This window comes from Nyctereutes procyonoides, unplaced genomic scaffold (assembly GCF_905146905.1).
Source record: "Nyctereutes procyonoides isolate TBG_1078 unplaced genomic scaffold, NYPRO_anot_genome, whole genome shotgun sequence".
Taxonomy (NCBI): domain Eukaryota; kingdom Metazoa; phylum Chordata; class Mammalia; order Carnivora; family Canidae; genus Nyctereutes; species Nyctereutes procyonoides.
Window position 1 is genome coordinate 52,849,609 of NW_026575126.1, and position 27,781 is coordinate 52,877,389.

At 42.1% G+C, this 27,781-nt stretch overlaps 1 protein-coding gene across 2 annotated transcripts in view; it reads left to right on the forward strand.

The window, feature by feature from the left end:
• The window catches only part of ACSM5 (acyl-CoA synthetase medium chain family member 5), a 256,139-nt gene that overhangs the window by 208,952 nt on the left and 19,406 nt on the right, over positions 1–27,781 (forward strand). Inside the window, exons 1-7 of one of the 2 annotated variants that reach the window (XM_055341016.1) lie at positions 6,584–6,712; positions 7,715–8,000; positions 10,339–10,555; positions 13,828–14,038; positions 16,668–16,875; positions 17,760–17,903; positions 20,844–20,997. In XM_055341016.1, the coding sequence (XP_055196991.1) occupies positions 10,352–10,555; positions 13,828–14,038; positions 16,668–16,875; positions 17,760–17,903; positions 20,844–20,997 (921 nt within the window). In that variant the 5' untranslated portion in view covers positions 6,584–6,712; positions 7,715–8,000; positions 10,339–10,351. Of the gene's footprint in view, positions 1–6,583; positions 6,713–7,714; positions 8,001–10,338; positions 10,556–13,827; positions 14,039–16,667; positions 16,876–17,759; positions 17,904–20,843; positions 20,998–27,781 lie in introns of those variants that run through there. The other variant, XM_055341015.1, reaches the window with a different exon arrangement.

Consider the following 27,781-nt stretch of genomic DNA (forward strand, 5'->3'; position numbering starts at 1 on the left):
GCCCATTGCCTGTTCTCACAAATACAGTGTTACTGGCTCACAGTCACGCCCGTTCTTTTGCTATTGTCTGGCTACTTTTACTATAATGGCCAAGTTAAATAGTTGCAACAGAGACCATATGTGGCCAGCAATGACAAAAATATTTATTATCTGGCCCTCTACAGGAAAAGTTTGCAAACCTCAGGTCTAAATCACCATACCACACTGCCCACAAGCCCTCGCTCACCCCTCAAATCTTGGATTCCTCAAATTTGTGAGTCCACTATTAGAGCTTAGTGTCTTCATCTGTAGAATGGGTGAATAGTGCCTATCCCAGGGTAGTTTCAAGGATATGATAAAGAACTTGTACTCCATTAGCATTTCTTATCCCAGGTTACACATTAAAATTCCATTGGGAGTTTTTTAACAGTACTGATGCTAGGCTCAACCCAGATCAATGAATTCAGAATCACTCAGGGTGCAGTCCAGATATGTGTATGTTTTAAAAGCTCTCCAAATGATTCTATTTTTTTAACTTTCTATTTGAAAATTTTTGAATGCAAAAACAGAGAAAATGGCTTGTGTGCCCCAATGTACTTGTCACTCAACTTGAGTACTCGTCACCACCAATCTTACTCTCACCACTCCCTGCCCTGTGAAGCCAGACCCATGTATTACATTAGCTCATCCATAAATAATCCATTATGAATTTCTAAAAGATAGAGGTTTCTTTTTAAATAAAACATAACCACAATACTATTGTCCTACTTAACAAAATGAAAGATAACTTCTTATCAAATATTCAGACAGTGTGAGAATTACTCTAGTTATCTCAGAATTTAAAGTTTGTTTGAATCAGAATCCAAATGAGATCCATGTATTGTCATTGAAAACCTTAGTTAATTAACCCTGTCTTGCAGTCTGTAGGCTGAGAACCACACAAATGAAATCAACCAAGGCAAGTCATCCAGCTGGAATGGACAGTAAAGCATCTGAGTACTAGCCAGGCCAGTCAGGGCTATTGTGGCTCCCCTTCCCATTCTCCCCTCACACGCCTTTAACAAGAGTATTCCCACACACAAATGGCCAACAGACGTATGAAAATGTGCTAAAAAAGACAAGAAAAAAACAGATGTTGGTGAGGGTGTGGAACAAAAGGAACCCTCATGCACTGTTGGTGGGAGTGCAAACTGGTGTAGCCACTATGGAAAACACTATGGAGGTTTCTCAAAAAGTTAAAACCAGAATCATTCTATGATCCAGTAATTCCACTACTGGGTGTTTACCCAAAGAAAATGAAAACACTAATTTGAAAAGATAATGCAGGGATCCCTGGGTGGTGCAGCGGTTTGGCGCCTGCCTTTGGCCCAGGGCGTGATCCTGGAGACCCCGGATGGAATCCCACGTAGGGCTCCCGGTGCATGGAGCCTGCTTCTCCCTCTGCCTATGTCTCTGCCTCTCTCTCTCTCTCTCTCTCTCTCTCTCTGTGTGTGTGACTATCATAAATAAATAAAAAAAAGAAAAGATAATGCAACCCTATGTTTATTGAAACATTATTTATGATAGCCAAGATCTGGAAGCAGCCCAAGTGTCCATCCAGAGAGGAATGGATAAAGACGATGTGGGGTATATATTTGCATGGAATATTAGCCATAAAAAGAATGAAATCTTGCCATTTGCAACTAACATGGATGGACCTAGAGGATATAATGCTAAGTGAAATAAATCAGACAAAGACAAATACCATATGATTTCATTCATAGGTGCAATCTAAGAGAAAAAACAAATGAATAAACAAAGAAAATGAACAGACAAAAAAAAAAAAAAAAACAGAGATCAAACAGATAGTTCCCAGAGGGGAAGTTGGTGGGAGGATGAGTGAAACAGGGATTAGCAGTACACTTATCATGATGAGCACTGAGTAAGGTATAGAAATGTTGAATCATATTGTACACCAGAAACCAATATAATACTGTGTGTTAATTATACTTTAATAAAAATAATGTATAAACACCAAAGCTGAGGAATACTTATTTAAAAAACAAACAAAAAGCATTCTCAGAAGTTCCTGATCAATTTATGGAGATGGGGCAATGGGAGACCCAGAGAGGGAGGTAGGAGGTTTCCTGCTAACCTGGGGCAGGTTTGAGTATAAGCCTAAAAGGTTTCTAGTGCTTAGCTTCACAAGATAGAGACCAAGCCCCAGCAACTGGTGGACAAATCCCTCCATGGTCAGACTTCTGTGGACCCTGGTAATAACTCCCATTCATTCACTCATTCATTCATTCATCCATTCATTCATTCATATATATAACAAGCTCAAATATGTCTTGAGGTCTTAATAAATATATGCTGAGTACCATTCGAGGTACTGGAGATAGAGAACCGAACAAAATAGATACCATACCTTGTGTTCATGGAGCTTACCCTCTACAAGAGAGGGATACAGTGAATGAGATCAAGAAATAGATTCTATGACTGTATGTCATACGCTGAGGAGTGCTAAGGAGAAATGTCCATCAGGAAAGATTTGAAAGGAAGAAGGTGAAGGGAGGCACACTGACATTTTTAAATAGGGTGACCATGAGAAGCTTCACTCAGAAGTTTCTGTTTGACTTGTTAAAAACAAGACAACAGGCTCCAAATGGAGTCACTTGTGGCAGGTCCTGTGTCACCAAATGGAGGCATAACTTAATTACAGTCTTTGGCTCTCCCAGAAATGGAATATTAAGCCACTCAATCAGTAGTTAACCTGATCAGCATTAGATAGATCATCTGCCACCCGCTAAAGGAAAGCAACCCTGTAATTACCAACCAGCTTTTTGTGTAGTAGAATTTCCTTGTTGCCTTGTTCCTGCTCCCTTCAGCCTATGAAGGTCTTTCACTTGTACAGCATCTCAGAGCTCCTTTCTATCTGCTGGATGGGATGTCGCCTGATTCATGAATCATTGAATAAAGCCAATAAGGTCTTTAACATTTATTTTGTTTAACAGACTGAGGGAGCAAAAACGTGAACTATATGCATTTCCAGGAAAAGGGTAGCAGGGCACAAGTTGTTCTCTCTCTCTCCCTTCTCTCTCTCTCTCTCCCTCCAGCTCCCCCTTTTGACATGCAACCCCTTGTTCTCTCCTCTGAGACCCTCACTGGCCACAGCTCAGCCTTATTTCATCACAGCACTCCCCCTCAAACTCTGGACCCCCTTCTGATTCAATCCCTGACATTGTGCCCTCAGCCCCACCCAGACCCCTGCCCAGGGATCCCACTTCTCCCAGCACCCACCCCTCTGGCCTCACAACCCCAGCGACCCCTCTGTGTCCCTCTGGGGAACTGTCAGCCCTTCCACACAAATTTCAAGCCTGGTTCCAGTCTCTCTGTCCCCAACCCCCACATAGGTAGGAGTGCCATGATAGGAAACTTCTATGAATAAGAATAAATAAGAATAAGAGCAGTCAACACAGATGGGCTCGCTACCAGCTGCCACTGCTCTGAGCACTAAATGCCCTGGGTTTCCACAACCCAGAGCCTCAGGTCCCAGCCACTGTTGTCTCTGGTCTGGTCAGAGGAGCATTAGCCTCCTCTCTGCTTATTCTTTTTTATTTATTTATTTTTAAAGGTCGCATTTATTTGTTTAACAGAGAGAGCCAGAGAGTACAGGCAGGAGGAACAGCAGAGAAAGGCGATGGATCCCAGGACCTGAGCCAAAGGTGGACACTTAACTGACTGAGCCACCCAGGTGCCCCTCCTCTCTGCTTATTCTTTTTTCCTTCCTCCAGTCCATTCTTCACACATAATTTAGAGATTTCCTTCTAAAACATAGCTTAGATCACATCACTCTCTTGTGGGAAAGTCCAGGGGCCTGCCCTCACATATAGTGCACTGGCAGCTCCACACCCCCTCATCCTCATCCTCTGACCTTAACTCTCTGCTCTCCCTCCTATTCACAGCATGTCATCCATCCTGGTTCCTTCTCTTTCATCAGGCACACCCTGCCTGGGACCTCTGCTTCTGTCTGGAACACCCTGACCCTGATCTGCAGCCTTTCTTGGTCATTCAGGTCCTGGCATAAACACCAGCTCCTCCAAGGAAGTGTCTTCCCAGGCTGCTTTGTCTCCTCACTGCCACCTCTGCCTCCAGAATTCTTGGCCCCATCACTCCTGTTTGCTTCAAATCCTGTATTATTATTTCTGAGTGTACGTTGTTTCTATTTCTAAACTTCTTCATGCACCTGCCTTTGTTCACAGCTGTTTCCCCGACTCCTAGAACAGTACATGGTCCGGATCTAGAGCTCAGTGAATGTTTTTGAATTAATGAATGAACAAACAGCTGAATTTAATTCTCACACAAGCCCCCCAATCCATTTCAGTGATTCTTAATTGTGACTGCACATTAAGATCTCTTGGGGAACCTCAGAAAAATTGATGCTGAAACCCAAACACACTAGATTCTAATTTCATTCATCTGTCTGAGTGAGTCTGGGCATCTTTTTTTAAGGCCCCTTTGGTAATAATACTAATGTGTAGCCATCTACGCAGTGAAACACACTTAAATTTGTAACAGCCTTGGCAGAAGGAAGGTGGCCAGGACAGGGCCGGGTGGTCAGAATTGCCAGTTTCAAGCCCATACCTGCAGGAAGCCTGGTTATTCTCAGCCTGCTGGGGCCAAGCTGGGCAGCAAACTCAGGTTGTGGCCTGGAGAACAGGCTCCTGGCTTCCCTTTGTGACAGAGTAGGTTGTGACTTGTAGGCTGCTGAGTGTTCTAAAGAAATCCAGAGGCAGAAATAAAGTCCCTTCCTGGACACACTGGGACTGTACCAGCCTGAGCAGCAGTGTTCCAAGTTCTGGGATTCTGGAGGACCAGGATGACCTTGGAGAAGAATGGCCATTGTTGGGTAAGAAGACCTTGCCCTGCCCTTGCTGAGAGGAGGCTGCCCATGGACAGAGGCGGGGTTGGGGTTCACGGGGAGCACGAGAAATAAAACACACCCTGGGATGCCAAGAGTGGCACATGGGGGGCCTGAACTCAGTGCCTAAACATTGGAATTTGAATCCCAGCTCTGTCCCTAAATAGCTGTGTGGCCTTGGGCATGTCACTTACCCTTTCGGAGGCTCGGTTTTCTCACATGTAAAATGTCATAGAACTCGCAGGGCTATTAAAGGGTTAGATGAGCTGACATGAGCAAAGTGAGCTGCAAGGTACCCGGAGGGCAGAAAGCTGGCCCTCATCCGACCTCCTAGCGTCTGTCCCACTTCCTGTTCTAGCCACACTGGCCTTCTTGTCATTCCTCCAATATGATGATCACATTCTTATCTCAGGGGCATTTGTAGTTTCTTCTGCTGACAGCACTTCACTCGGCTGTATTCAGGTTCTCTCTTATCTCCTGCAAGTCTTTGCTCAAACACCTCCTCCTCAGCCTGGGTCTTTCAGATCACTCTGTTTAAAACCATTCATTAACTTCCCCCAACCCACTCTCAGGTACTTTCTAGGCCTTCTTTTCTTCCTAGGACTAATCACCTTCTAAATTTCCTATAATTTACTTTGCATAGCAGGTAACAGGTACTCTAAAACGTTTCTTGAATGACTAAATAAAAGGCAGTTATTGTCATTATTTGCATCATCATTTTTGTCAGGTTGCAGCCCCCAAGTTTTGTGCTGCCTGATTCTTATCATTGATGGATAGCAGTGATGTTGAGATCAGGTTGCCTGAAGAGCAGGCCCTCTGTCCATCTGCCTCCCTCAGAGTAAAGATTGTATCTTTGGATCTGGCTGCAGATTTACAGATGAGAATGATTGCCCGGGACCCAGTAGAGGTCTGAGGAAATGGAATTTGAAGGCCAAGGAGATGATTCTCTGGCCATGCTTGGCAGGGAGGGAGAGGAGCTGCCTCTATGGAAATAGGCCACCCTGGCCTGGCCAGAAAATGAGCCTGAGCCACAGGAGAATAAAACACAGTGGAGGATCAACACCCCGTGTGATGCTAGCTACCGCAAAGCCAGGTAGCTGGCATGTCAGCACCTACTCCCAGAGGCACCCAGAGCACTTCCTCCATCCCTAGAATCCAGTTCCAGGGGTGGGTAAGGAAGGTGCTCTGAAGAGTAAGTGAGCCTGGAGTTCCCGTAGATCCTGGATACCGGAAACTTCTACCAGCTTGGATGTGATTCTGGGAAAAAACAAAAAAACGAACTTTTACCAAAAAGGCCAGCGGTTAATTTTTACTTGCTACACATAGCAACATCTGGCAGATAGAAAATGTTCACTAAATATTAGTTCTCATTTACTCGTCCTTGGCTCAACAAATATTTACTGAACACTTACTACATGGCAGGGTACTGTTTTAAGTCCTGAGGATACAGCTGTACCGAAAAATCTAAAGTCTCTATCCTTGTGGAGTTTATTTTCTAGTGTACATGTGTCGTAAGGGAGGTGACAGGTGACACAGTGAATAAATAGAAAATATTGAACTGCAAGTTTGAGAGGTGATGGTTGTATTAACTAACTGCTGTAGCCATTTATGTAATATACAAATTGTATACCTTAAATATATAGGATTTTATTTTTTTAAGATTTTATTTTTATTTATTTGACAGAGAGAGCATAAGCAGGGGGAGCAGCAGGCAGAAGGAGAGGGAGAAGCAGACTCCCCTCTGAGCAGGGAGTCCAATGAGGGGCTCAATCCCAGGACCCTGAGATCATGACCTGAGCCAAAGGCAGATGCTTAACCGAGTGAGCCACCCAGGTACCCCAAATGTATTGAATTTTATCTGTCAATCATACCACAATAATATTGGAAAAAATATATATATTTACAAAATACATTGAATGTTAGAAAGTGATGAACTCTAAGGAGGAAAATCAAGTAGTGAAGGGAGGGTGGGAAGTGTCAGATGAGAGAGGATTCTAGTTGGGGTTAGCGCTGTGGCCCAAGGCACAGTGAGCAGGGCCTGTGTGTGAGTGGTGACGTAAGGCAGTGAACCATGTTGCAGCAACTTCCTGGCAGAGAAACCAAGGAGCACAAAGGCTTGAAGCAGCACTGACTGGGGCCAGCGCACATGGGCACCAAGGACCATTCATAATCAGGTGAAAACCAATAATAATAAGTCAGTGTTATAACTCTGGTTGCTTGAAATTGGCCATGCCACCATGGGAACACTTAACCGCAGATATTGGCAAATACTGCGAAACAGGATCTTTTTTAAAAAGCTATTGTTCTCAGGGATTCAGCTTGCCAAGTGGCAGAGAGAACAAACAACAGGTGGACCAGTGTGGCTGGAGCAGAACTAGCAAGGGGTAGGAGTAGAGAGCCAGGAAATCATGTGGAGCCTTGCATATTGCTCTTGGAGCTTTGGCTTGGATTCTGAGCCATGCAGGGAGTCATAGCAGGCTTACCTCGCCTCTCAAAAAAAAGCTGTATTTAGTTTTAATTTTACATACCACAAATTCATTCGAGTATGCCATTATTATTAGTAGCAACAGTAGTAGTAGTAATGCATTTACAGATTTGTGCAGCCATGATCACAGTCCAGATTTAAAACATTTCTATCCCCTCAAAGAGATCCGTTGTGCCCATATGCAGCCATTCCTTGTTTACATACTCAGCTCCAGGCAACAACTTCTAATCCACTTTAGATCTCTATGCATTGGAGGGTTTGGTGCAGAAAAGGAACATGGTTAACTAATACTATTGTTACTATTGTATCCTATCTGCTAAAACGTAATGAAGTTCCTGTTTTCTTTTTAGATGAGGTGGCGACCTGAATTTTCTGGGAAGACATCCAGAGCCACTGGGAGCTGTGAGAGGGCCACTCTCACTGGCTCAAAATGAGCTGGCCAGTTGAAACCGCTGTGTCCGCTGCTGGCTTCGGGCTCTGCTCTCTCTTAGTTGCATTTTGGGCCAAAGCTCCCTGTGGGAGGCTGAATCAGCAAATTGCCTTCTCCAGTGTCCTGGAGGTAGCTAACGGTTTAAGCCCTGTGTTTAGTTGAAACAACGTTGGAGCCCTTTCACATTTCTTGGGTTCAAGAACAAGGTAAGATAGAAATCTTTCAAGGACAGGTGTCAGCTGCCTCTGAGGCAGCTACTTCAACCAAGAAGAGGCATGCCTAAAATGGCCTGGGTTTGGAAGGGATGCCAGGGGACTCTAATTATCAGCTGTCAAGGGGTAGAGGAATCCAAGGGAGGGAGGCAGAGGAAAAGGCTTGGGGCAGAGCGGAAAGGAGCGGGGAGTAGGGAGAGGGTCAGAGAAGGGGAGTCTGAGGCCACAGGGCTGGGAGCTACAACAGAGGCTGGGGCCTAGGCCTTTCTGGTAGGTGAGCCCTTAAGTCATTTGTCCTCTTCAAACCTGACTTTTTGTGTATCTGTAAAACAGAAACAATACCATTTATATCATAGAGTTGTCATAAGGATTAAAGGAAATAACCTCTGCAAGGTACCTTCCAAATGCTTGGTACACAGTATTAAGCCTTCTGTGAATGGCAATTATTATTGTTTATCTTGTTATTGTGACACATTCTTATTGTTGGTTATTGTCTTAGTCTGTTTGGCCAGCTGTGGTTTAAACAACATTTATATCTCACAGTTCCAGAGATTGCAAAGTCCAAGGTCAAATTGCAGCAGGCAGATTCTGTGTTTGGTGAGAACCCGCTTCTGGTTCACAGATGCCCGTCTTTTTGCTTTGTCCTCACCAGGCGGAAGGGGCAAGGGAGCTCTCTGAGGTCTCAGGATCTGATCACCTCCCAAAGGCCCCCACCTCCTGCTATAATCACAACGGGGGTTAGGATTTAATAAAAGAATCCGGGGGAAGTTCAAAGTCTTTAATCTCTGGCAGTTACATTACCATATTCTGTTGTTATTATTATGACCAAGAGGAATTTGGTAGAAAGAACTTGCATCTATGGATGCAGCCTGTAGACTGCTTCTCTTGGGCTCCTGTGGAAGTGCAAGGCCTAATTCCACAGGTCTAGGGTGGGGTTTGAGGTTCTGTAGTCAACACAAGCTCCCAAGTGATGCTAATGCTGCTTGTTGTACCATAGACCAGACTTTGAATAGCAAGACATTGAAACTGCTCTGTCCAATATGGTAGCCACTAGCCACCTGTTGAGCCTTTGAAATGTGGCTAGTCTAAACTGAGGTATGCTTATAAGGGAAAAATACATGTTGGATTGTGGGGACTTAGAACCAAAAAGATAAAAAATAAAAAGAATGTAAAATATCTCTTAGGTAATTTCTTTTTACCTTGATTATATGTTGAAATTATAGGAGTTAGCCAGTGCTAACAGAGAAGAAAGGCAAAGCTGAAATAAAAAGGAAACATTTATTTGAGGTCTCAGAATTGTGATTCAGAAAACACAGATTTGGGCAGCAATCCAAATAATGCCACCACCACCCACCCCCACCACCCCTACTCCAGGGAACAAAAACCAAGTTTTTTTGATAAGTTTTTCTTTTTTAAGAGAGAAGGGAGGGGGGCAGTGGGAGAAAGAGAGGGAGAATCTTTAGGAGGCTCTATGTTCAGCACAGAGCCACTGCAGGGCCACTGTGGGGCCAAAGGCAGGGCTCAAGGCAGGGCTCGATCTCACGACCCTAAGATCATGACCTGAGCTGAAATACTGTAGAAAGTTGCAGGTACTCAGGCTGAATCCTTGGAATATTTGTGGTTTGGCTCAGTTTAAAAGCTCATGGTTCTACCAGTGAGGACGTGCATAAGGCCCACCACCTTCATGGATGGCCTCCAGGTTCATTTTGAATTTATATTTTTAGATTTTATTTATTTGACAGAGAGAGAGAGAGGTTGAAACAGCATGAACAGGGTTAGGGGCAGAGGGAGAGGAAGAGAGAGAAACAGACTCCCCAATAAGTGGGGAACCCAACGTGAGACGTGGATCTCAGGGTCCTGGGATCATGACTTGAGCTGAAGGCAGGTGTTTAACTGACTGAGCCACCCAGGCGCCCCCTCCAGGCTCATTTTAAAACCCCTTGACATGCATGACCCCATTTTATTTCACCTTTCATACTAGTTAAGTAAAATATTATTATAATTCATTTCACCTTTTTTTTTTGAATGAAGCTACTAGAAAAATTGTACATTATGGGTGTGGCTTACATTATATTATTGGGAAGACTTGAGAAGTTGGCTCTTGAGTTACTGACCTCAGACCCACAGAGATCCACAGGGAGTGAGAGGTTGAAGGGATGGATCTCAGGCTCAGGGAGATGGAATGACTAAAATCACATGATAGAATTAAGACTAATGCCCAAGACTGTGTTTACAAATCAGTGTGTACTATAGTCACCATCATGGCTGCCACAGATTTTGCCACAAAGCCCAGAATTCAGGATTGTGTTATTTCTCTTCCCTTTGGTGACAGGCTACACAATAACATGATGCCATGGCTAAGAGGACGGGTACTCTGGGTGCTGAGGAATGCCCGGGGATTCTGTGGGCCTCGTGGGCAACAAGCACCTCTACCAGACCCTCAGAAGCTTGTGGCCACCTGGGAAGCCATCAGCCTGGGGAGGCAGCCAGTGCCTGAGTACTTCAACTTTGCCCATGATGTGCTGGACATGTGGAGTCAGCTGGAAAAGGTGAGGCCCGCTGTGTCCTAGTGTCCGTCTTGGGCCTCAGAGGCTGCTCTCAATTACCCCAATGTGACTCAAGGCTATAACACAGGTGGACATTTGACCTGGTAATTTTGCAAGTCCTAAAACTTAAACTGTTAGCATTTAAGCCTTAAGGGAAAAAGAATTATGACCAAGTTTCATGAGCTTTAGACACTTAGCCCAATCCCTAATGCATCTCATATTCTTGAACACAAATCACATAGTTGAGACAGTTGTGCCCACTTTGATTCTCTTCCCATCATTCTGATCAAGTGAAAGAGAAAGTTTGGTTTTGATTCTTTTCTGTTGTTAGTATTTCTCTCACTATTGTGTTCCTCCCCCTGCTTACTTTCTCTCTCTCTCTCTCTCTCTCTCTCTCTCTCTCTCTCTCTTTTGAGAGAGAGTGCGGAGGTGGAGGAGCAGAGGGAGAGCGAGAGAGAATCTTACGCAGGCTCCACACTCTGTGTGGAGTCCACAGGGGGCTCGATCTCATGACACTGAGATCAGGACCTGAGCCAAAATAAAGAGTTGGATGCTTCCTGAACTTACTTCCTTTTAAATAAGGAGAGAGCATGGCTGAGGCTCAAAGCTTTTCATAGATCACAGCAGATATGCAGGATTAAATTAAGATTATCTTGATTTCTTTGTGTGTGTCTGAGCATGTACTTCCTTCTTTAATTTTCTATTCCTTAGCTGTCTGTTGTATCTCTCGCTGTATTTTATAGTCACTTTTTATTTATGCTAAAGATGCTTTTTATTTTATAGTAGGAGAGTATAAACTATCTCAAAGCAATTTACTTATGTTAATTTTAAGAAGAGCTTGTGTAAAGAAAAATGGTGAGGAAACTAATACTAATAGTAGACTCAATAAAAGTATGCTGTTAATGGATATGGTGAAGTATGAAGGCAGCTTTGCAGTCAGCTAGAAATGGTGCACCCCTGGGACACCTGGGTGGCTCAGCGGTTGAGTGTCTGCCTTTGGCTCAGGGCGTGATCCTGGAGTACAGGGATCAAGTCCCACATCGGGCTCCCTGCATGGGGCCTGCTTCTCCCTCTGCCTCTCCGTGTCTCTCATGAATAAATAAATAAAATCTTAAAAAAATAAAAATAGAACTACCGTATGATCCCGCTATTCCACTTCTGGCTATACATGCAAAGGAAAGAAACCCACCATCCTGAAGAGCAGTCCGCACTCCTGTGCTTGTTGGGCCATTATTCATAATAGCCAAGGTCAGGGGAGAAACCTGAGTATTCACTGATGGATAAATAGATAGAGAAAATATGGCATTTACATGCAGTGGCATATTATCTCAGTCATAAACACTGAAATTCTGTCGCAATATGGGTGCCCCTGGAGGACAGCTTCTCCTTTTGCCCATGTCTGTGCCTCTCTCTCTCTCTCTGTCTCTCTCATGAATAAATAAATAAAATCTTAAAAAAAAAAAAGAAATGGTTCATCCACTTGAAATGTGACCTTGGACAAATGACCTAAGCTCTTTGGATCTCAGTTTTCTCATCTATAAATTGGAAGCCATACCATCTGCTCACAACCTAGAGTTGTTGTGAGAATAAAATAAGAAGCATATAGGAGATGGAGCTGAGACACCCCATTCCTGTCTACAAAGTCTGAGCTCTTTTTCCACACTGAGATCATTCTTAGAGAGTTTCTCATAATGATAAATACAAACAGGGTTACATCTGCAAAAATGGTGGAATAAGGGCTTTCTAAAATTTTATCCTCTATAAAAACAACAAGAATTAAAAAAAAAAACCTTGGAAAAATAACCAGAATCTACTTCTTAAAACTGGAAACTAACCAAAGGCTGGAATAGCTCAGGGAGTGTTTATTAAGCACTCATTAAAGATTTGGGTGAATCTCAGAATGCCCCTGAGATATTGCCTCATTATGCAAAAATAACATATCCCTCAAAACAATTTTGGGAAAAGTTTAAAACACATCTGATGAATTTCAACTTTCAGAAACAAGGACCACCAGAAAATATTAGTCTCAACATTTTGTATGCTGAAGTCTGCCTTTGATAAAGTTGAACTGTACATTTTTTAAACTTGATTGCCATCAAAGCAGAAATTATAAAGTTGCAAACCAATGATAACACATCCCAAATTGATCTAGACACTCAATATAATCTTTATTAAAATCCCAGTAGACTTCTTTGCAGAAATAGATGATCTTGTCCAAAAATTTATGTAGAAAGGCAAGGGACCCATAATAGCCAAAACAGTCTCTCTTTTTTTAAGATTTTTTTTAATTCATGAGAGACACAGAGAGAGGCAGAGACGTAGGCAGAGAGAGAGAAGCAGGCTCCCCGACTCCATCCCAGGGCCCCAGGATCACAACCTGAGCCAAAGGCAGATACACAACCACTGAGCCACCCAGGCATCCTACCACAACAGTCTTGATAAAGAAACAACAGGACTCACACTTCCCTATTTCAAAACCTACTACTAAGTGACAGTAATAAACTGTGTGAAAAAAAGAAAGACAGTGTGGCGCTGGTAAAAAGATAGATATGGATGAATAGGATAGAATTGAGAGTCCAGAAATAAACCCATAAGTCTATGGTTAGTTGATTTTAAACAAAGTTGCTAATAAATTCAAGGGGGAAAGAATTGTCTTTCCAACTTGTAGTGCTGGCACATATTGTATGATTCCATTCATATGAAATATCCAGAATAGCGAAATCCATAGAGAAAATGTAGATTAGTGGTTGCCAAGGGCTGGGGAAAAAGGGGGATTAGGGAGTGCCTGCTAATCTGTACCATATTTCTTTTTAGGATAATGAAAATGTTCTGGAATTAGATAGTGGCAATGATTACACCGTTTCATGAATATACCAAAAACCATTGAATTGTGCACTCCAGAATAGTGAATTTTATGGTATGAGAATTATATCTTAAAAAAAGAAGAAGACACAGAACAGTGTGAATCATATGCTACCTATTGCATTAAAAAGATGGTACAGAAAACAGAATATACTTAGCATTTCCCTAAAGAAACACTGAACAGATGTGCAAGAAACTAGTAATATTTGTTACACATTGAAGCAGGTGAAATGGGGAACAGGGTAGATGGGCACAAGATGGGAGTAAGCCTTCTCAATGCATCTTTTCATTGTTTTGAATTTGAACCCTGTGACTATAACACTATAAAAAATAAAATTAAATTTAAAAAATCAAGCAAACAAAATTCCTCAACAAATGTTTTCTATTTCTTTTCTGCCTATGCTGCTGTCTAGGCTGGGCACCGGCCCCAGATCCCTGCATTCTGGTGGGTCAATGGCATGGGAGCAGAGATCAAATGGAGCTTTGAGGAGCTGGGGAAGCAATCCAGGAAGGCAGCTAATGTGCTCCAAGGCATGTGTGGCCTTCAGCCTGGGGACAGGATGATGCTGGTGCTCCCACGGCTCCCAGAGTGGTGGCTGGTCAGTGTGGCATGTATACGGACAGGTCAGTGAGCAGGGCTGAGGCTACCAGTTGGGGTGGACACACCTGCCAGAACTTTGCAGAATCCACATGTTTTGGGAGATGCAGCAAAGTGAACCCTATGTGGGGTTTTGTTTACTTCCCCTTTGCTCCACAATCACGCACTTGACTGAGCCCAGGGGTCAGATAGTAATGTAATTGATGAAAGTGGGTCAGTGTGAGGCAATTAGAAGTCCTGGGGGCTTTACTAAACTGGACCTCACATGCCTCTTCAAACAGGGACAAGTGCTTCTCCCTCCAATCGGATGTTTCCATGTGTGAAGGAGGGCCAATGTTTCCAGCACTTTAGACTTTGTAATAGAAAACTCTGGATTTTTATGAGGAAAAAAAAAAGCTTCTTATCTTTTAATGTTGAGAACTAAATAAACTTTTAAAAAATTCTGAGTGGGACAAACCAAACATATCTTTGGCTGGTTGTAGCTTGGGAGGTGCTAGTGTGTGGAGAGTAATGCAATTACAGATAAGAGACCTTCATAATCAATCCACATTAGTTTCACTCTTAAACTTTATGGCTCTCACCACCACAGCATCTACCAGCTTCCAAGGGGAAGAAGAGGAAGACAAAATAATCAACGCAATAAGATAAGCCCCTGAGGGTTCCTCCTCCTGCTGTTATTAATGGCCAAAGCAGTGGACCATTGATCTTCCTGGGATGATTCTTCCAGCAGAGGAGCAGAGGAGGCAAAAGGACACAGTCCATAGAACTCAGAGGGCCTCTGCTGATCCTGTCTTATTGAAAGGGCTGGAGGGTTTTTTGTTTTTGTCTTTTGCTGATTTTACAAAAGCAAGAGAAGTACTTTTAATGGAGAGCTGATTCCTCCATCCTCTGGAAACTTTCCATCACTTAGAATGTTACCGACCCCCTCCCAATCCTATCCATAGAACAATCTGCCTGAAATACAGATGCTTTTACAAATAATGTTTGTAAAATACAGGGATATAAACTCACACCAAACAATTAGGTTGCTATATGAACAAGTAGAGTCAACCATTTTTTGAATGGATTGTCAAAAAAAAAAAAAAAGGAGGCAGGAACTTTCATTTTATTTTTATATATTTTTGCACAATATATAGAAATGAACACCATTCTAATGCTATAGCTAGAGGAAAAGAAACAGGCACACAGGTTTGAGGAGTTCTCCATATTCAGCCATGACATATAAGGCTTATTTAAATGAAGGCCAAGGTAAGGGAGGCCTTGGACTTTTCTTAAGGACCTACTATGTGCCATGCACTGTGTTGCGTACTTTGATAGATCAAAACTTCCTTTTGGGGTATGATTTTAATTATTTTCCCTGTTACCTAAATGTCTCCAGTTTCTCCAATCATGCAAATTCATCCATTTCTTTGATGTCCAAATAAAATAACTCAAGACGACATCACACATGACTATGTCAAGCCCAACATCCTCTCCAACATCTTAGAGGATATCCAAGGTGGATGCCCTCACATTCTCACATTCCCATGTTTTCCTGATGTGCACTGATCACCTCTCTTCCAGCCTGTGGTGTTGGACTCATTTCTCTTGCTGACAGCCCAGCTGTCCACTCTCTGACTGGGCCCCCAAAGCACACCACACACAACTCAAGGTGGGACAGACTTATTCTGGGAATCGCTAAAACAGAGAGATGAACTGAGGAAACACTGTTCAGCTCCAAAAGTGTTCAGGCTAGGGTTTAAATCCAATAAAAGTTCAGGAGATAAAGCAAAAAGTTCAGGAGATAAAGTAACGGGAACTCTGGTGTGGCTCCCATAGCATTTGGGATTGACTCCTTCTTCTGTCTACTGTCCATACTCACTGGCCATGGCAGGATAACCAGTTCCTTTAGGAGCTCTCTCTCCCCCCCCCTTTCTCTCTCTGCTCATCTGTGAAATGAGAGTGCTGGCTTCAATGGAGTGTTTACAACCTGTTCTGAGATACTCAGGTATCTTTTCAGGTGTCTGATTAAAATTTGTCCCTGCTTTCTGCTTCCTCATCCCTTCCCCTTGGGAAGAGACAGACTCAGCTACCTTCAGAATGGCTTTGGTTGAACTTATAGGAGTCTGGAGCTCCCACCTACTAAACCTGCCCTCCCACCACCCACCCCAAGAGATCCACCCTCAACACTAGGATTTGTTGTAGCTTTTTGTTTGCAGGCATGGAAAATCATTGGGCTAGGTTATCTCTAAGGCAGTATAATATAACGTTCAAGATCATGGACTCCTAGGTTTACTACCTCCTGGATTCACTATCCCAGCTCTATAATAACGTGTTAGCCACGTGATCTTGGGCAAGTTATTCCATTTAATTAAGGTATAAGGGTCTGAGTCTTAGTTATTGTTATTTAATCTGCAAAATGCATAATAGCACCTACTCTCCAGGGTTGTGAGAATTAAATGAAATAATGCATATATAGTTCTTAGAACATGTAAGTGTTCCATAAACATATTCTGGATTTCATTATTATCATTATTGTTACCTTTCCCAGTTCAAGCATTCCAACCCTTACTAGTCCCTTCCTGTTCCTATCTCTTGGGGCTATCTGGTCTGGACCTCTTCGCAGGGATCTTCCCCAGCTGCCCAATCAATATCCCCTTCTCTGTGTGGTACCAGGGGCTGTTATGATTCCGGGTGTCTCTCAGCTGACGGAGAAGGACCTCAAATATCGGCTGCAGGCATCCAGAGCCAAGTCCATTATCACTAGTGACTCTCTGGCTCCGCGGGTGGATGCCATTAGTGCTGACTGTCCCTCCCTCCAGTCCAAGCTACTGGTGTCCAACAGCAGTCGGCCAGGCTGGATGAACTTCAGGGAACTCCTTCGGTAAGTTGGGGTTCTCTAGAGAACAGGATAAAGATAAGGCCAAGGTTTTTCTCCTTTAAGTACTAGGAGACGGAATACAGTGCTGATGATACAGGAAGAAAGTGAACCAGAAAGGAGCACTCACTGTGGAGGCCACATGGGCTAAGACAAAATCCTGGTGATCACCTTAAGATCCTTCAAAGTCACTTGCTTAGGCAGTACTAGAATTGTCATTAGCCTTTCTGGGTGTCATTTGCTTCTGCACTGGTGGTAGTGGTTACAGAGCTATTCACCAGAGTAAACAAGATAACCCATACGATGCATTTAGGACATAGTAGGTGATCAATTAGTAATATAATAATAGCTACCATGCATTGAGTGCTTAGTGTATACTAGGCAAGCATTTACCTACATTTCATTCATACACCAAAGATGTAAGGAACATCTGTTTTGTGATAATTATTGTGTTTAAGTGAGTTACAGCATCATTTTTGAACCTCCATTTCCTTATTTACAAAGGGTTCTAATGATAGTACCTACCCCAGGAGGTCATTGTAGGACTCAGGTATGCAAGCTGGAGCTTCCAGCACAGTATAAAAGTATGTATTTTTAAGGATTTTATTTATCTATTTGAGAGAGAGAGTATGAGAAAGAGCAGGAACGGGATGAGAGGCAGAAGGAGAAGCATACTCCCCACTGAGCAGGGAGCCTGACAGGGGGCTCCATCCCTGGATTCCAGGATCATGACCTGAGCGGAAGGCAGATGCTTAACCGACTGAGCCACCCAGGCGCCCCTCATTTAACATTTATTAAAATGGTGGTCAATATTGTTGTTATAAATATTACTGTTGTTAGGACTAATTTTTACTACTTATAATATTACCTAAAATTTTTATATTTTACAGTGAGGCATCAACAGAGCACAACTGTGTGAGGACAAAGAGTCAAAACCCTATGGCTATCTACTTTACAAGTGGCACTACTGGAGCTCCCAAGATGGTCGAGCACTCCCAGGCTAGCTATGGACTGGGTTTTGTGGCCAGTGGAAGGTACCAGGGAAAGTTCATTTGCTGGGTCCAAGGAACAGAAAAGAGGGAGTGAGCTGGAGGAATATGAGTAAGAGGCATAGTGACAAGAGAGCTAACAGTGGCAAATTGGGTAGAATCTGAAGGCTTTTGGCTTACTTTAACTTTGAGCAAAGTGAGAAGCCATCAGAGGATTTTGTTTTCATTTTTGAATTGTGGTAAAGATACTTAACATAAAATTTACCATTTTAACCATTTTTTAAGTATAGACTTCAATGTCATTAAGGACATTCACATTGTTGTGCAATCATCCCCACCATCTATCTCTGGAACTTCTCCATTCTGCAAATATGAATTCACATTACACAAGACATGTTACACAATAATTCTCTATACCCTCTTCCCTCTGCTCCGACAACCACCATTCTACTTTCTATCTCTATGAGTTTGACTTCTCTGGAAACTGCTTGTAAGTAATCATACAGTATTTTTCCTTTCATGTCTAACTCATTGCATTTGGCATAACGTCCACAAGTTTCATCCATGTTGTAGCATGTGTCAGAATTTCCTTCCTTATTAAGGCTCAATAATATTCTGATATATATAACATCCCAATGTTGCTTATCCAGTCACCCATGGATGGACACAGGTTGCTTCCCAACTTTTTGGCTGTTGTGACTAGTGCTGCTTTTAACATGGGTACATAGCATCTATTCAAAACTCTGCCTTTAATTCCTTGGGGTCTATACCCTGAAGTGGAATTGCTGAATGATATAGTGATTCTATGTTTAATTTTCTGAGGAACATTGGAGTATTCTGAACAGAAGAGTGATGTGGATCTGATTTGTTTTTTTAAAGGATCTCTCAGGAGTTTGGGTTGAGAATAAACCATAAGAGGGACAAGGGGTGAAGCAGAGGTCCACTTCAGAGACCAGTGCATAAAGAGGCAAAAGTAGAGGCTTTCCAGAGGGAGTGAGAAGAACTAAGATTCTGAATGTATTTTGAACATAAGCCTAATAAGATTACTTGACAGGTTTGACATGAAGTGAGAGAGATGAGTCAGGGATGATGCCAAGTTTTATGGCCTAGCAACCAGAAGCATTAACTGATAGTGGGAAGACTAGGATGAGCTGTCTGATGGGAGGAACATGAGCAGTCTGTTTTTAGCATTCTAAGTTTGAGATGCTTAGTAGACATCTCCATATCCAGAGTTAAGTATGGAGACACTGAGGATACATGTGTAGAGTCAGTAGGAAAGATTCATGCTGGAATTATCAAGAAAGTGGTACTTACTGCCTTGAGATTGGATGAGATCAGCAAAGAGTAATGAACACTGAGAATGTCAGTTCATTGTCAGTGAATGAGCACCAAATGTCTGAGGCCTTTCCGCAATGAAGGGATAAGCAAGGAAAACTCAGAGGAGACTAAGAAGGATCACTTGCCATCAGGGAAATACAAATCAAAACCACAATGAGATACCACCTCACACCAGTGAGAATGAGGAAAATTAACAAGGCAGGAAACCACAAATGTTGGAGAGGATGCGGAGAAAAGGGAACCCTCTTACACTGTTGGTGGGAATGTGAACTGGTGCAGCCACTCTGGAAAACTGTGTGGAGGTTCCTCAAAGAGTTAAAAATAGATCTGCCCTACGACCCGGCAATTGCACTGCTGGGGATTTACCCCAAAGATACAGATGCAATGAAATGCCGGGACACCTGCACCCCGATGTTTCTAGCAGCCATGTCCACAATAGCCAAACTGTGGAATGAGCCTCGGTGTCCATCGAAAGATGAATGGATAAAGAAGATGTGGTCTATGTACACAATGGAATATTACTCAGCCATTAGAAATGACAAATACCCACCATTTGCTTCAACGTGGATGGAACTGGAGGGAATTATGCTGAGTGAAATAAGTCAGTCGGAGAAGGACAAACATTATATGGTCTCCTTCATTTGGGGAATATAAATAATAGTGAAAGGGAATAGAGGGGAAGGGAGAAGAAATGAGTAGGAAATATCAGAAAGGGAGACAGAACATGGGAGACTCCTAACTCTGGGAAATGAACTAGGGGTGGTGGAAGGGGAGGAGGGCAGGGGGTGGGGGTGACTAGTTGGTGGGCACTGAGCGGGGCACTTGACAGGATGAGCACTGGGTGTTATTCTGTATATTGGCAAATTGAACACCAATAAAAAATAAATTTATTATTAAAAATAAATAAAAAATAAATAAATAAATAAATAAATAAATAAATAAATAAATAAATAAATAAATAAGGAGCAGCCATTGAGTAGGTTGAGGACCAGGAGACCATGTATTCCAGAATCAAGTGCTGAACATGATCACTTTTCTTTGCTTGCAGGCACTGCTTTCCCTTCTGGGTTGTGCTTCCTTCTCTGCCTCCCCTGTGTAGCTCCTATGCATCATTTGCGTCTCACTCAAGTCTCACCTCTCTGGGGAAACATTTCTCAGATTCCATCTCCATCCTTTATCTGGGTTAGGTGCCCATTCTCTGTAATTTCATAAGGCTCTGTGTTTAACTCTATGAAAGCTTGCTCTACAGGGGCCTCCTGGAGGAACCTATCATCCCTCAAAGCAAGACTAATCATTCTTTCCTACACGCTAATGCCAAGTCCTGAGTAAGTGTTAAAGAAAATGCCCTCATCACATTGTACTGAGATTGTGTTCCCTTATATATCACTCCACTAGACAGTGAGCTCTTGAAGACATGGGATCTGTCTTTTTAATTCTATATCCTTCATCTAGGGAATAAATACATAGAATATACTCAATAAAAGCTTGTTGAGACAAAGATTGACTTTATGGTTCTTGTACAGATTTTATAACTATAAGTGAGTATCCACTGTGGGCAAGGCTCCACATAAGGTTACATGGATAATATAATCCTTTTTAAAGGTAGAATCATTGCTGAGAGTTCTGACTTTCTTTAATTTTTGGCAGGCAGTGGGTGGATTTGACCATATCGGACATCTTCTGGAACACATCTGACACTGGCTGGGTAAAGGCAGCTTGGACCCTCTTCTCTGCCTGGTCTAATGGATCTTGTATTTTTGTACATGAGCTGCCCCGAGTTGATGTCAAGGTTATTCTGAATGTAAGGAACAAAAACATGACTTATGAGTTGCATGTAAATGAGTGTAATATAGGTTTTGAATTTGCAGGAGAAAAGGCATGAATAAGTGACAATAAGGCTTCTTTGGTGGCCTCCTTCCATATCTGATTTCTCATTTGCCTATCTTCAATTATTGCCTATCCTCTAACTAGATCCCTAGTCATAAGACCATTTCATGTCTCTAAACATTTGCATATTCTATTTTATCTGCATTAGGTGGCTCTCCCTCCATCACCTTCTTCTTTATGCTCCTGTTAAAACCCTAATTATTTCTCCAACACTTTGGGAAAAATCATAGTCTACTTCTCAATTCCATGTGCTACCATCCCTGGGGCTTAGTGTGTTTTATCCAACACTGGAGTCCTGGTGACTCCGGCACAACCTCCCAGGATTTTCTCATAATTATTGAGCCAGTAAAGACATGGGGCACCTTTCTTCTGCCCTCCACATTCTAATTGCCATTCCTTAAAACATCTGAGGCACCATCTGCCTGTGCCCTTTGCATGGAGGTAAGCTGTCACCTGGTGGCTAATAGCATAGGCTGTACCATCAGTCAGACCTGGTTTCTGATCCTGCATCTTCCATTTGCTAGCTGTGTGTCCTTGGGGAAGTCACTGAATTTCCCTGAGCCTCAATTTCCTCATTATCATCTGTAAGAAGAAAGGGATAATTCTATGTTCCATGGAGAATGAAACTATACTAGGCATAGGGCCCAGCACATATTGATTATTATTGCCACGGTCAAGCTCACCATCATCATTATTCACTACGGGCTTGATCAGCCAATGTGTGCCTTGTCCCTCTACTGCCCATAGCCCTTACTTACATAGTGTTAGTTATCTACTGTAGTGAGTTACCCCAAAACTTAGCAGCTTAAAACAAACATTTTTAATCTCAGTTTCTGGTGGTCAGGAGTCTGGGAGAAGCCTAACAGCTAGTTCTGAATCATGAGATTTCAGCCCGGTATATCCATGTTTAGAGCAGCATTATGCCTCATGGCCCAAAGGTGTGGAAGCAATGCAAGTCCCATGGGCAGATAAACAAATAAACAAAATATGATACATACATACAATGGAATGTTATTCAGCCTTTAAAAAGAAGAAATGGCACATGCTATATCATGGATGAATCTTGAAGACATTACATTAAGTGAACCAAAACAGCCACAAAAGGGCAGATACTATATAGTTCACTATATGATGTATCTAGATTGGTTAAAATAATAGAGACAGACAGTAGAATGGTCAGGAGCTGAGGGAAAGAGGAAATGGGGTGTCAGCATGTAATGAGCACAGAGTTTCATTTTGGGAAGATTTTTTAAAGTTCTGGAGATGGATACTGGTGATGGTAACCATTCAATGATCACAACAATGTAAATATATTTAATACCATTAGACTGTACATTTTTAAATGGTTAAAATGGTAAATTTTATGTTCTGTGTATTTTTTGTAGGATTTTATTTATTTACTCATGAGAGACACAGAGAGGGAGAGACATAGGTAGAGGGAGAAGTGGGCTTCCTGCGGGGAGCCTGATGCAGGACTTGATCCCAGGACGCTGAAATCACGACCTGAGCCAAAGTTGATGCTCAACCACTGAGCCACCCAGGTACCCCTGTGTGGTGTGTGTTTTACCATAATAATAAAAAGAAAGATGCCTGTCAAGATCACAATTATCTTAAGGCTTGACTGGGACTACAGAATATTTTAAAAACCCACTCGTGATTTTTAAAAGAATTCGTTTCTCATGGACTATTGGCCAAGGGTTTCAGTTTTTTGCTATATACATTCAAGTATATTCACATCATGGTGGCCTCTTTTCCCCAGAGCAAGTGACTCAAGATAGGGAGAGAGAGGGACAAAACAGAAGACAGAAGCTCTATCTTTATATAACCTTTATATAACCTTTATTTTAATAAATTAATTTTTATTGGTGTTCAATTTACCAACATACAGAATAACACCCAGTGCTCATCCCGTCAAGTGTCCCCCAGAGTGCCCGTCACCCATTCACCCCCACCCCCCGCCCTCCTCCCCCTCCACCACCCCTAGTTCATTTCCTAGAGTTAGAAGTCTTTATGTTCTGTGTCCCTTTCTGATATTTCCCACACATTTCTTCTCCCTTCCCTTATATTCCCTTTCACTATTATTCATATTCCCCAAATGAATGAGAACATACAGTTTGTCCTTCTCCGATTGACTTACTTCACTCAGCATAATACCCTCCAGTTCCATCCACGTTGAAGCAAATGGTGGGTATTTGTCATTTCTAATGGCTGAGTAATATTCCATTGTATGCATAAACCACATCTTCTTTATCCATTCATCTTTCGATGGGCACCGAGGCTCCTTCCACAGTTTGGCTATTGTGGGCATGGCTGCTAGAAACATCGGGGTGCAGGTGTCCCAGCGTTTCATTGCATCTGAATCTTTGGGGTAAATCCCTAACAGTGCAATTGCTGGGTCGTAGGGCAGGTCTATTTTTAATTCTTTGAGGAACCTCCACACAGTTTTCCAGAGTGGCTGCACCAGTTCACATTCCCACCAACAGTGTAAGAGGCTTCCCTTTTCTCCGCATCCTCTCCAACATTTGTTGTTTCCTGCCTTGTTAATTTTCCCCATTCTCACTGGTGTGAGGTGGTATCTCATTGTGGTTTTGATTTGTATTTCCCTGATGGCAAGTGATGCAGAGCATTTTCTCATGTGCATGTTGGCCATGTCTATGTCTTCGTCTGTGAGATTTCTCTTCATGTCTTTTGCCCATTTCATGATTGGATTGTTTCTTTGCTGTTGAGTTTAATAAGTTCTTTATAGATTTTGGAAACTAGCCCTTTATCTGATATGTTATTTGCAAATATCTTCTCCCATTCTGTAGGTTGTCTTTGAGTTTTGTTGACTGTATCCTTTGCTGTGCAAAAGCTTCTTATCTTGATGAAGTCCCAATAGTTCATTTTTGCTTTTGTTTCTTTTGCTTTCGTGGATGTATCTTGCAAGAAGTTACTGTGGCCAAGTTCAAAAAGGGTGTTGCCTGTGTTCTCCTCTAGGATTTTGATGGAATCTTGTCTCACATTTAGATCTTTCATCCATTTTGAGTTTATCTTTGTGTATGGTGCAAGAGAGTGGTCTAGTTTCATTCTTCTGCATGTGGATGTCCAATGTTCCCAGCACCATTTATTGAAGAGACTGTCTTTCTTCCAGTGGATCGTCTTTCCTCCTTTATCGAATATTAGTTGACCATAAAGTTCAGGGTCCACTTCTGGGTTCTCTATTCTGTTCCATTGATCTATGTGTCTGTTTTTGTGCCAGTACCACACTGTCTTGATGACCACAGCTTTGTAGTACAACCTGAAATCTGGCATTGTGATGCCCCCAGATATGGTTTTCTTTTTTAAAATTCCCCTGGCTCTTCGGGGTCTTTTCTGATTCCACAGAAATCTTAAAATAATTTATTCTAAGTCTCTGAAGAAAGTCCATGGTATTTTGATAGGGATTGCATTAAACGTGTAAATTGCCCTGGGCAACATTGACATTTTCACAATATTAATTCTGCCAATCCATGAGCATGGAATATTTTTCCATCTCTTTGTGTCTTCCTCAATTTCTTTCAGAAGTGTTCTATAGTTTTTAGGGTATAGATCCTTTACCTCTTTGGTTAGGTTTATTCCTAGGTATCTTATGCTTTTGGGTGCAATTGTAAATGGGATTGACTCCTTAATTTCTCTTTCTTCAGTCTCAGTGTATAGGAATGCCATTGATTTCTGGGCATTGATTTTGTATCCTGCCACGCTACCAAATTGCTGTATGAGTTCTAGCAATCTTGGGGTGGAGGCTTTTGGGTTTTCTATGTAGAGTATCATGTCATCGGCGAAGAGGCAGAGTTTGACTTCTTCTTTGCCAATTTGAATGCCTTTAATGTCTTTTTGTTGTCTGATTGCTGAGGCTAGGACTTCCAATACTATGTTGAATAGCAGTGGTGAGAGTTGACATCCCTGTCTTGTTCCTGATCTTAGGGGAAAGGCTCCCAGTGCTTCCCCATTGAGAATGATATTTGCTGTGGGCTTTTCGTAGATGGCTTTTAAGATGTCGAGGAAAGTTCCCTCTATCCCTACACTCTGAAGAGTTTTGATCAGGAATGGATGCTGTATTTTGTCAAATGCTTTCTCTGCATCTAATGAGAGGATCATATGGTTCTTGCTTTTTCTCTTGCTGATATGATGAATCACATTGATTGTTTTACGAGTGTTGAACCAGCCTTGTGTCCCGGGGATAAATCCTACTTGGTCATGGTGAATAATTTTCTTAATGTGTTGTTCGATCCTATTGGCTAGTATCTTGTTGAGCATTTTTGCATCCATGTTCATCAGGGATATTGGTCTGTAATTCTCCTTTTTGGTGGGGTCTTTGTCTGGTTTTGGAATTAAGGTGATGCTGGCCTCATAGAATGAATTTGGAAGTACTCCATCTCTTTCTATCTTTCCAAACAGCTTTAGTAGAATAGGTATGATTTCTTCTTTAAACGTTTGATAGAATTCCCCTGGGAAGCCATCTGGCCCTGGACTCTTGTGTCTTGGGAGGTTTTTGATGACTTCTTCAATTTCCTCCCTGGTTATTGGCCTGTTCAGGTTTTCTATTTCTTCCTGCTCCAGTTTTGGTAGTTTGTGGCTTTCCAGGAATGCGTCCATTTCTTCTAGATTGCCTAATTTATTGGCATAGAGCTGTTCATAATATGTTTTTAAAATCGTTTGTATTTCCTTGGTGTTGGTAGTGATCTCTCCTTTCTCATTCATGATTTTATTAATTTGAGTCTTCTCTCTCTTCTTTTTAATAAGGTTGGCTAATGGTTTATCTATCTTATTAATTCTTTCAAAGAACCAACTCCTGGTTCTATTGATCTGTTCCACAGTTGTTCTGGTCTCTATTTCGTTGAGTTCTGCTCGAATTTTAATTAACTCTCTTCTTCTGCTGGGTGTCGGGTCGATTTGCTGCTTCTTCTCTAGCTCCTTTATGTGTAAGGTTAGCTTTTGTATTTGAGTTCTTTCCAGTTTTTGAATGGATGCTTGTATTGCGATGTATTTCCCCCTCAGGACTGCTTTTGCTGCATCCCAAAGATTTTGAACAGTTGTATCTTCATTCTCATTAGTTTCCATGAATCTTTTTAATTCTTCCTTAATTTCCTGGTTGACCCTTTTATCTTTTAGCAGGATGGTCCTCAACCTCCACGTGTTTGAGGTCCTTCCAAACTTCTTCTTGTGATTGAGTTCTAATTTCAAGGTGTTATGGTCTGAGAATATGCAGGGGACGATCCCAATCTTTTGGTATCGGTTCAGACCCGATTTGTGACCCAGTATGTGGTCTATTCTGGAGAAAGTTCCATGTGCACATGAGAAGAATGTGTATTCAGTTGAGTTTGGATGTAAAGTTCTGTAGATATCTGTGAAATCTATCTGGTCCAGTGTATCATTTAAAGCTCTCGTTTCTTTGGAGATGTTGTGCTTAGAAGACCTGTCGAGGGTAGAAAGAGCTAGATTGAAGTCACCAAGTATAAGTGTATTATTATCTAAGTATTTCTTCACTTTGGTTAATAGTTCGTTTAAGTATTTGGCAGCTCCCACATTCGGGGCATATATATTGAGGATTGTTAAGTCCTCTTGTTGGATAGATCCTTTAAGTATGATATAGTGTCCCTCTTTGTCTCTCACTACTGTCTTCGGGGTAAATTTTAGTTTATCTGATATAAGGATGGCTACCCCTGTTTTCTTTTGAGAACCATTTGAATGGTAAATGGTTCTGCAACCTTTTATTTTCAGGCTGTAGGTGTCCTTCTGTCTAAAATGAGTCTCTTGTAGACAGCAAATAGATGGGTCCTGCTTTTTTATCCAGTCTGAAACCCTGCGCCTTTTGATGGGGTCATTAAGCCCGTTCACGTTCAGAGTTACTACTGACAGATATGAGTTTAGTGTCATCATGATATCTATTTAGTACTTGTTTTTGTGGATTGTTCCACTGAACTTCTTCTTAAAGGGGAATTTTAAGAGTCCTCCTTAAAATTTCTTGCAGAGCTGGTTTGGAGGTCACATATTCTTTCAGTTCCTGCCTGTCTTGGAAGCTCTTTATCTCTCCTTCCATTTTGAATGAGAGCCTTGCTGGATAAAGTATTCTTGGTTGCATGTTCTTCTCATTTAGGACCCTGATTATATGCTGCCAGCCCTTTCTGGCCTGCCACGTCTCTGTGGAGAGGTCTGCTGTTACCCTAATATTCCTCCCCATGAAAGTCAGGGACTTCTTGTCTCTTGCTGCTTTAAGGATCTTCTCTTTATCTTTGGAATTTGCAAGCTTCACTATTAGATGTCGAGGTGTTCAACGGTTTTTATTGATTTTAGGGGGGGATTTCTCTATTTCCTGGATCTGAATGCCTGTTTCCCTTCCCAGATTGGGAAAGTTTTCAGCTAGGATTTGTTCAAATACATATTCTGGCCCTCTGTCCCTTTCGGTGCCCTCAGGAACCCCAATTAAACGTAGGTTTTTCTTCCTTAGACTGTCATTTATTTGCCTTAATCTGTCTTCATGGTCCCTTAATTGACTGTCTCTTTTTTCCTCAGTTTCCCTCTTTGCCATTAACTTGTCTTCTATGTCACTCACTCGTTCTTCCACCTCGTTAACCCTCGTCGTTAGGACTTCTAGTTTGCATTGCATCTCATTCAACTGATTTTTAATTTCTGCCTGATTGGATCTAAATTCTGCAGTCATGAAGTCTCGTGAGTCCTTA